This window comes from Tachypleus tridentatus, chromosome 1 (genome assembly GCF_004210375.1).
Source record: "Tachypleus tridentatus isolate NWPU-2018 chromosome 1, ASM421037v1, whole genome shotgun sequence".
NCBI classification, from domain to species: Eukaryota; Metazoa; Arthropoda; class Merostomata; order Xiphosura; family Limulidae; genus Tachypleus; species Tachypleus tridentatus.
This window is the reverse complement of record NC_134825.1, coordinates 107,998,707-108,010,194: the sequence shown is the minus strand read 5'-3', so window position 1 is coordinate 108,010,194 and position 11,488 is coordinate 107,998,707. Positions and strand designations below refer to the sequence as shown.

Below are 11,488 nucleotides of genomic sequence, written 5' to 3'. Positions count from 1 at the left end.
GAACTAGTACAAGTACCATCAGATACTGAACATCATGGGGTACACAACTGTTTGTGTAATAATGAACCCGTACAAGTACCATAAGATACTGAACATCATGGTGTACACAGCTGTTTGTGTAATAATGAACCCGTACAAGTACCATAAGATACTGAACATCATGGGGTACACAACTGTTTGTGTAATAATGAACTAGTACAAGTACCATCAGATACTCAACATCATGGTGTACACAACTGTTTGTGTAATAATGAACTAGTACAAGTACCATCAGATACTGAACATCATGGGGTACACAGCTGTTTGTGTAATAATGAACTAGTACAAGTACCATCAGATACTGAACATCATGGGGTACACAACTGTTTGTGTAATAATGAACTAGTACAAGTACCATCAGATACTGAACATCATGGGGTACACAGCTGTTTGTGTAATAATGGACCCGTACAAGTACCATCAGATACTGAACATCATGGTGTACACAGCTGTTTGTGTAATAATGAACTAGTACAAGTACCATCAGATACTGAACATCATGGTGTATACAGTTGATTGTGACCCAAACATTTATCGAACCTGTGTGGAAATTATTTAGCTAGGAAAGAAGCTGCTGGAGTCATTTAAATGATACAATGGTCCTCACAGAGACCTGATCTGGTATTTGACAGATCAAAAACTTGATAAATCAACGGTTCCTTCCAAAGAGACTTTATGGGAGTGTATTAGAGACATCTGTAGTAAAATCCCAAAGTAAACTTTGATTAAATATGAAGCAACAATGCATGAAATACTAATGGGAGTTATTAAAACAAGAGAGGAACACATGAAATATTGACTGTTTGTTGAACTACAGAGTTACTATTGTACTAAAAATGAATATCAATAATAATTTGAAGTTTCACCTGTGATTTATCTTCCACTGTTCTTTAAATGTAATCTAATTATTGACATTGTCCTAACACTTTTACACAATATTGAATATGTGAGTATAAATTAAGTAGCAGCTTAGTGTTACTTTTATGTAAAGGTGATATAAACAAATACATGTAAGAATACAAGTATTTGTGATGTATTGATTCTTGAGCTTTGTTCTGAAGTTATTTGATGGTTTGTGTTGAGTTATTGTTTTACCTTATCAGATAAACAATATTTTATCCTACCTCTCATACAAAAATTAAAACTCTGAATTCAGAATTGTAATAATTTTATTAAATTTGTTTGGTGTTTCTTAACAAAAACATCATATTTTGTGTGTTCTTTTTGTATTTCTACATTATGTAACTCTTCTTACAGAAAATCCATTCTATACAAAGTTAGGAAATAATATTATCATACAACTTAATTTATAGCCTGTAGGTTAGTGAGACTTTAGTGTGATCACACATCTTGTAACCTGAAGGTTAGTTACACTTTAGTGTCATTGTACATCATGTAACCTGTAGGTTAGTTATATCTTAGTGTGATCACACATCTTGTAACCTGAAGGTTAGTTAGACATTAGTGTCATTACACATACTGTAACTTGTAGGTTAGTTACATTTTAGTGCCATTGCACATCTTATAACCTGTAGGTTAGTTAGACTTCAGTATCTGGTAATAATGTTCATGTAGACCTTTCATTAGTTTGGTGATAATGTTCATCTACATCTTTCATTAGTCTGGTGATAATGTTCATCTACATCTCTCATTAGTCTGGTGATAATGTTCATCTAGATCTCTCATTAGTCTGGTGATAATGTTCATCTAGATCTTTCATTAGCGTGGTGATAATGTACATCTACATCTTTCATTAGTCTGGTAATAATGTTCATCTAGATCTTTCATTAGTCTGGTGATAATGTTCATCTAGATCTTTCATTAGTCTGGTGATAATGTTCATCTACATCTTTCATTAGTGTGGTGATAATGTTCATCTAGATCTTTCATTAGTCTGGTGATAACGTTAATCTAGATCTTTCATTAGTCTGGTGATAATGTTCATCTACATCTTTCATTAGCGTGGTGATAATGTTCAACTACATCTTTCATTAGTCTGGTGATAATGTTCATCTAGATCTTTCATTAGTCTGGTAATAATATTTATCCAGATTTTTCAGGTCTGGGATAAATTTCATTTATAATTCAATTTTAATAATACTTAAAGTTTACAGTTTTAACAATACTTAAAGTTTACAGTTTTAGCAATACTTAAAGTTTACAGTTTTAGCAATACTTAAAGTTTACAGTTTTAATAATACAATACATTAAAAGTTATGAAAATTTTGATGTAAACTACAGTATCATCAAATGGTGAAGATCGTATCATCAAATGGTGAAGATGATATCCTCAAATAGTAAATATCGTATCAATATTTGACAAACTTTTACAATTCTTTGAAAACAATATACTATTTTCATATTACCATCTTGTATGACGATATAGATGTTATCACAATTTTCACTTATCATTGTTTATTTAGTTATTCCATAGAACTAAAATCATTGTTTATTTTATATATTAAAATCTCAAAAATGAGAAGAAATAAAACTTTCAGTTGTTAAAGAATATACAGTGTTATATATTAGTGATCACAGTGTCCACGTGAACACACTTTGTGTAGAACGTCGTGAGCTTCGTTTACCCCTTGCAATGCAGCAAACTTGATGAGATGGTGTGCCTCTCTAGAGAATTGAAATGAAACATTGTTACATGTTTAATTCGAGTTCATATCTGTAAAATACATGTTCAGTAAATTACAGTAAGCATTGGTGCACAGCTAATGTAAGATATGTTTTATTCATCTTTTTTTTTATGGTGTTTTTGTTTCATTTATTTTAGTCCAGTTTTCTTGATGAGAGATCATATTCTCTGAAACTCATTAGGACCAAACATTACCTGAGAGTTAGCTAGATTTTTCTGCAGTGAGATCATATTTGGTAACAAACTATAATCGTGTGTATGTGTATATAGTACCATAACAAAATTAAAACTTTACATATTTTCAGGACATGTATTTTGAAGGATATTAAACAGTATATGCTTTCCATGTTTTTTTTATAGTATGTAAAGTATATTAAAGTAATAACATATTAATTTATAGAAATATTCATTGCTAAGGATTACAGATATTTTAATTTTTTTTAATCTTCACACAATCAATAAATAACCCAAACTAACCCTTCTTTCACATCAGTTCTGTAGCCTTGTAGATGGCCTACTGCCAGGTTATAGGCTGCTTGGGGATGGCCCTGGTCAGCAGCTCTCCTGTAAGGTATATATGTAACTAAACTGATTAGGATAATGTTTACCTGAAACATTTGCATAAAGAAGTGTTTATAAGTTAAAGTTAAGTTATTATAAGACAAAGCATAAATATGCATGATTATCAGAATATGATATAGAGATGACGTCTCTATTTTGTGATATGCAAGATCAAACTTGGCTCTCTATGATAGTCAACCCTAAAGTTTATTTGATGTGAACTATCACATGACAGTGAACCAGCTTGTCAGATAATTGGTGTTTTGTTCACTAAAGATTAATGAACCATAAGAAAAGGAATAACCAAGTGAAAAGAACCTTGTTACACAAAGAAAACACAGATAATACAACTGTGATAAAGTTCGTAAATGAAACAAACAACACAAAAGAAATATAAATTACTAAAAAATACAACAGCTGCTGTTGGAAATGACAAAAATAAAAACCTGTCACAGTTTATAAACTGTTAAAACTTATAGTTTGTAAACTGAAATCTAAGTTATTATGAAATGTTAAAACTTATCATAGTTTATAAACTGACATCTTAGTTATTATGAAATGTTAAAACTTATCATAGTTTATAAACTGACATCTTAGTTATTATAAAATGTTACAACTTATAGTTTATAAACTGACATCTTAGTTATTATAAAATGTTAAAACCTACCATAGTTTATAAACTGACATTGTAGTTATTATAAAATGTTTAAGATGTTTGTTTATAAACTATGACATGTTTTTGTTATTGTAGAAAGTTAAAACCCATCATATATATATATATTTAAAAATGGCTGGTATGGATAGAGAAAGCACTAATAGAGGATCAAACAACGTTTAGGTCATCATCAGGTTCACAAAGAAAGAAAGGGTTAGTGACTGGTAGCTGACCATGTGTTTGAAGGGGGTTGTGTAATTCAGTGTAGGAATGTAGAGAGCGTGCTTAGATGTTGGATATATTTATTAATATGGAAAAAAAGGTTTTAAATTACAAGAACCAATACACAATTTAAAACAGAAATCCACCAAAAAATCACCCATACTGGACTATACATTTCTTGGGACTCAGAACATGAAACAAAACAAAAAAATCAACATACTAAGAAACCAAATAAACACAGCCATAAAACTATGCTCACCAGATAAAATTAACGATGAATTAGACAAAATAAAACAATACTTCATCAACATCAATAAGTTTCATCCACAAACCGTAGAAAACATTATACGCACACACCTAGACATAAAGCAAAATCAACCAACAAAAGTAAATATATCTCACGAATCAAAATATAACTAAACCATATACTGCTGTATACCATATATTCCCAACATCAGCAGAAAAATAACCAACATTTGGCAAAAACTAGTAACAAAATATGACATTCCATTCAATACCAAATTTATTCAAAAACCAGGCACAAAACTGAGATCTATACTATGTAAAAACTACACTGACAAACACCACACCAACATTATTTATAAAATACAATGTGATAACTTTCACGACTTCTATATTGGAGAAACAAGTAGAAAAATGGAAACCAGATTCAAAAAACACAAAAAGTCACCTTCACACGTTTTCGAACACTGCAAATCAAATAAACACAACATAACCATAGAAAACACCAAATACTAAATAAAGAAACAAACATGAACAAACACAAAATTAAAGAAGCCTTACTTATACAACAACTTAAGCCCAAAATAAATCAATACAAAGGAACACCTTTATACATATATTGATAAATATAATCAAACATCTAACACTGTCCTCTACATTCCTACACTCAGTTACACAACACCTTTCAAACATGTGGTCAGCTATCGGTCAGTCACCCTTTCCTTGTGAACCTGATGATGACTGAAGAAGGTCAAAACATTGTTCGCTCCTCTATTAGTGCCTTCTCTACCCATACCAGCCATTTTTAAATGTATAATTTTCTCTACAAGTGGGTTTTCTCGTCATCACAGAAAACCTATCACAGTTCATAAACTGATATCTTAGTTATTGTAAAAACTTGAAATTTATAGTTTATAAACTGACAGTTATTGTAGAAAGTTAAGACTTATCATAGTTTATAAATAAACACCTTAGTTATTGTAGAAAGGTAAAACTTATCATATTTTATAAACAAACATCTTGGTTATTGTAAAACATTGAAACTTATTATAGTTTTTAATTAATTCTACCTTATTTAAAAATAATAATCTTACCTAAACCACTGAAAAGCCAATGTGTGATTTTTTTCTGTCCCAACACCTATTAAAATATTTTTCAACACATCATTTAAAGTTTTCCACATTATTTGTTATTTAGAAAATTATCTGTTGTTGTCTGATGCTAACACAGAGTTCATGTACCTAACTCGATATATTATGTTTTAATATTATTTGTAATTCAATGATCCATAATTTAAAACATGACTCCATATAACATCTACAAATATATAGATGGTTACACATCACATAAGTCTTGTGCTCTCGATGGCTCAGTTATGAGATTAAGGGTTTATAACACTAAAAATTGGGTTTTAATACCTGTGGCTAGAAGGACAAAGTTTACTAATTGTGTAGCTTTGTGCATATCAAAAGAGATACTTCAATTTTTGGAAGACCAATATAACACATTTACTGAATAGTTTAACAGTAAGACATTTTTTAAGATTATTTTGTGGAATACATGTGTAAAGTGCATAAAATTACAAAATATTAAGGGAAAAAGTACTATATAATTATTTATAAGATCCTAGTTTTTACCATTTAAATACTTGTGTCCAATCGCATGTTGAGCATGAACGTGTCCAATATGAGCATAGAGATTTGTAACGTGGAAATGCATATGGTCGAAATAAAAATAGGCATAGTAGACCAAAGCAACGACGAAAATTACAGCAAACACCTGCAAAATAAAGGACAGTATTACTACATCTTGTTCACATTTTAGATTTATTTGTTAAAATATTCAAGTGGTTTAATAAATTTCAAACTATTCTCAGAATTATAGATAAAAGATTTGTTTTTGTGAATTAAATAAAAATCACTCAACTTGTGTTTATTTTGTACACTGGATTTTAACTGTTATTTTTACATATCTCCTTCACAGATTTTGTTCCGATTTTAATTGTAACAAAGTAATTAATTAATATAATACTTATTACTTCCTTAATAACCTGAAGAGACTGGAGTACCCTAGTGGTTAGCACGCCCAGACTGTGAAACTGAAGATTCATGGTTCACACTCTGTTACCACAAACTAATTGTTCATTAGTTTCTTGTTTTTTGCTTTTGCCAGTTGAAAATTAAGGACAGATTCATGAAAAACCCTCATGTAGCTTTGCACAAAACTTCATATGAAACAAAAAATAAGTAATTATTCCAATACAAAACTTCATGTCAAACAAATAAATAAGTAATTATTCCAATACAAAACTTCATGTCAAACAAATAAATAAGTAATTATTCCAATACAAAACTTCATATCAAACAAATAAATAAGCAATTATTCCAATACAAAACTTCATGTCAAACAAATAAATAAGTAATTATTCCAATACAAAACTTCATATCAACCAAATAAATAATTAATTATTCCAATACAAAACTTCATATGAAACAAATAAATAAGTAATTATTCCAATACAAAACTACATATCAAACAAATAAATAAGTAATTATTCCAATACAAAACTTCACATCAAACAAATAAATAAGTAATTATTCCAATACAAAACTTCACATCAAACAAATAAATAAGTAATTATTCCAATACAAACTTCATATGAAACAAATAAATAAGTAATTATTCCAATACTAAACTTTATATCAAACAAATAAATAAGTAATTATTCCAATACAAAACTTCATATCAAACAAATAAATAAGTAATTATTCCAATACAAAACTTCATATCAAACAAATAAATAAGTAATTATTCCAATTCAAACTTCATATCAAACAAATAAATAAGTAATTATTCCAATACAAAACTTCATATCAACCAAATAAATAATTAATTATTCCAATACAAAACTTCATATGAAACAAATAAATAAGTAATTATTCCAATACAAAACTACATATCAAACAAATAAATAAGTAATTATTCCAATACAAAACTTCATATCAAATAAATAAATAAGTAATTATTCCAATACTAAACTTAAAGAGTCATAATTCTGGATTTTTTTTTAAATTTCATAATGATCCAGAAAACTGTTTTCCAGTTGCTCTGTGAACTGTTTTCTCGGTAATACAACATTTAACTGTACGTTTTTAATGTCATTAAACAGATTCAAGTCATTTTTCATCAGTTTGATTTTGTGTTACATCTCAGAAGCAAAAGTTTCTTTTCAATTTTTTTATTATATAATAGTGACATCACTTATGTATCTCTTAACTTAGATCTCACTGAGTCACTCAAACAAAGATTTGTTAGTTTAAAATAATGGACACAAGTTTTCCTTATCTGTTTCCTGAACAATTTTGTTTCTATAAAATAACCTGATGGTTATAAATTTTCATTATTTTATGTGTGTTTTTTTTTATTCTGTTAATTTTGATACATCATAAGCAATTTAAAATATTAACGCCCAGGACCATTTTATCCACTGGTCAATGCAAGTATAAACAGTAACATAAATAGTGTTAGTAGAACAACAGTAATAATCCACTTATTCTTAAGAAAATTTTCCCAGTTTTTTTCTATCACTAATGAGTTTGGTATATCAAATTGTAAAGTATTTCTTAAAACGAAAAGTAACCGAGGGTGGTTGTACTTTGCTCAGGGCCTACCAGTGTCTTGGCTTAATTTGGAACTAGTGTCCTCTAACTTATTCCAAAGTAGTAAAACAAAAACTAACATCAAGGACAAGTACTTATTTGGTTGTATAGTCTATGTTTATAAACAAGTTATTTGATAACTTAAGTAGTTCGATATTAGGTTTAGTTAAATGGAGAGAATACTTAATGTTTCAATTGTACAATATTTTCCTGAGCAGAATAAATTAACTAGCCTAGGCCTACTTGTGATTTAGACCTCTCTATCCAGCATTAAAGTTTGATTAATATTATTTGACAGCGATCATAGTTTCATAATTATAACATTTGATACTGATAGTTAAACTAGTTAGGGTCGAACGTTGTCAAGTTCCAGATGGCGAATAATGGTTTTATTATAGGATTAGACTTAGAATAGTTCAAAGGTTGGAAGAACATAATATTCACTAATTTTTGATATATTAGTTCAAGTTGAGGACTGTCATACACAGATATACCTTCATATAGCTACTCGCAAATATCTGAAAAAAAATTTAAGTAAAGCTTTGTGTTTAAGTTAAAACAGTAATATTAATCTGAAATTTATATGTGAAATATGTCCAATGTTAACGTTTTTATCGTTTGTTCTTGCTATATACAGTTACCAAATCTAAGTTTGACGTAGATTTAACAATAAGTAAGCAAATTATACGTCTAATACAACTTAATCTAATCTTTTAAACTAAGTGACTTGCCTCCAAAGCTATAATGAGCCAACTGTCTGGTTTTTTGCGACGGGCTAAATACACTTTTCCGCCATATGGAATAGAACTATCATAGTCTGAACCTGGAATGTATCGTGGTTTCAACTCCTTAGCAAAATTTCTACGCATGTTAGGTTCAAAAATATCTTTCTTTCTAATGTAATTGACGTTAGGCCTACGTAAGAAAGCTTAAAAACGACTTGTTTTGTAATCATGCAGTAGTCAATAACACAACTTGTGTTAATATGCGCTGATTTGTTTTCATCCGTTGCTATGATACCGCTTAGAGGTCGCTATAGTGCTCATTATTCAACATGACCAGAAAGGCTGTAAGAAGTAGGTCGAATGTTTGTTTTTCATTTCAAATAAAATGATTGAAACATGTTTTCTAAGTACTTAAACATGCTTTTATATTCAATAAATACAATAGTTTTTTTAAGTAATACAAAAGTTAAAAATAGATATTTTAATGGAGGAAGTTTTCAAAGTTGAGTGATACGTATCAAGTTTATAACAGCTTTGTCAACGATGAGTTTGCGGACTTAACAGATAGCCCATTGTGTAGCTTTGAGACACTAAAAACAACTTTTTACAACACATTATTATTTTTTAATTCTAAAACTTCTTATTAAAAATTATAATTTAACTAGAAAAATATACATTGCGGAGGTTTTTCTTTCTTTCTTTTATTACAGAGAAAAATATTGAATAATAATATATTTTTCTCGTGCTTAAGGGGATTCCTTAAAGCTAGACATTAAAATTTGATATTTTACAAGAGACAACATAAAATGAATATTGTTTATTTTGTCCTAATTATTAAGATCTGTAAGAATACTATAAATATTTATTGTCTTTTTGAAGGTATTTTCTGTCATGGAAATTAAAATGGCTCAGAAATTTTATTGCATGTTACAGCTAAAACAACACTGTATTTGTCACGTTCTAAATACAAAGTTTTTCACAAGAATATTACAGTACTACATTTTTTGTATCTATTTGAATGAAATATACAGTAAATACGTTTATTTCATAACATTTTCTACATTAATCTGTAATAAAATTTTGTATTGAACAATGCTACAGAAGTGGGCGACATGAAATTTTTTTTTACAGTTATACAAACCATCAGGGGATATAATCTTAATAAAAGTAGTGTTATTATTATCATACTAAAGGGGACCACGATCGTTGATGTAATTTATCTCACAACATATTTGACTAATACATAACTACTTTTTGTTGTTATTCATCTAAAAGCTTTATAATGACTAGAAAGTCTTGGCTATTTGTCTTTGTTAAGGACTTTTCAGACTTATTTTTTATAAACATTGTCTTGTGGAAGGTTTCTTAAATCAGTGACACCTTTCACGTGAGACACTGTCCATCTATTGATCATATTGGTAACACAGTTTAACAGATAAAATTACTCTTAAAAACTATGTGGAAATAAAATATTGAATTCTATACTACAGTCCCCCTGGTGGACCAATAACAGTAAAATGTAGGGCTAGATCTTGATTTTCTTCGGTGGACAGAAATTAACCTGTCAGTTGTGTTGTTTTAAACTATCTTATACAAAGAATTAAAACATAAATAAGATATTATAGCAAAACGTTGGTTTAATGTTGTTTTAACATATTTTTAATTTTATTATAATTATTTGAAGTGCATGAAACCTCAGATATAACTTAATACAAATTTATAAAAGGATTAACGGTAATATACAAGATAGAGGATTAGAAATTATCTTAATAGCTTGAACAATTACCAAATATTTACTTCAAGTAATTCTTACTATTTAAAAGGAGGCCCGGCATAGCCAAGCGTGTTAAGGCGTGCGACTCATAATCTGAGGGTCGCGGATTCGCATCTCCGTCGCGCCAAACAGGCTCGCCCTCCCAGCCGTGGGGGTGTTATAATGTTATGGTCAATCTCACTATTCGTTGGTAAGAGTAGCCCAAGAGTTGGCGGTGGGTGGTGATGACAAGCTGCCTTCACTCTAGTCTTACACAACTAAATTAGTGACGGCTAGCACAGATAGCCTTCGAGAAGCTTTGTGCGAAATTCAAAAAACAAACAAACATACAAACAATTTAAAAAGAAGAGCGCATTGGTTAAAAAACACACACACAAGTTAGAGACAGTACTCTTGTTAGATAAACAACGTCATTTATTGCCGAACAAAAATATTATGGATGGTCTGCAAGTTTAGAAAAATAAGTTAGCTCGCCGAAACAGGACGTCATGTTTCGTCATTGAAGAAAAAATGGTATTGGTAGGTTGATTGATTACTACTTAAATTGGCATGTATGGTGAAAATATGTATTTTATGTTTTGGCACTTTTTATGAATTAAGTTATATACAGAATACTTGCCATCTTGTAATTAAACATTTGACTAAATTTGTTTGGCCAAACGTTGTGACAGATAGATGACACGCATTGACATTTCTGCTTCCCTGTGTCGTTTCACTGCAACGCATGGCGAGAACTTCGCAATCCTTCAGTGAAATTTTGGCCAAAATTCGATTGATAACACAGGCTTGGGATGGTTTTATTGTCTTGAAATCTTTACATGTTCTACAGTAATTACTCTATGCTGTATCCAAAAGTATCCATTTTTCTCCATCACATACAGAATTTTCACAAAACGTCATATGTACTTTTACATAAGTGAATCGTTTTATTTGAAACCATATTTTGTTATATTTAAAATGTTGACA

At 29.5% G+C, this 11,488-nt stretch overlaps 1 protein-coding gene across 1 annotated transcript; it reads right to left on the bottom strand.

The window, feature by feature from the left end:
- Positions 1–1,190: 1,190 nt before the first annotated feature.
- LOC143257538 (uncharacterized) lies at positions 1,191–9,043 on the bottom strand. Its single transcript, XM_076516346.1, has 5 exons — positions 8,755–9,043; positions 6,002–6,143; positions 5,459–5,504; positions 3,161–3,247; positions 1,191–2,664 (listed from the first exon to the last, which is right to left on the bottom strand). Exons 1-5 carry the CDS (start codon positions 8,890–8,892, stop codon positions 2,565–2,567), a joined length of 513 nt encoding a protein of 170 aa, XP_076372461.1. The 5' UTR covers positions 8,893–9,043; the 3' UTR covers positions 1,191–2,564.
- Between the last annotated feature and the right edge of the window lie 2,445 nt (positions 9,044–11,488).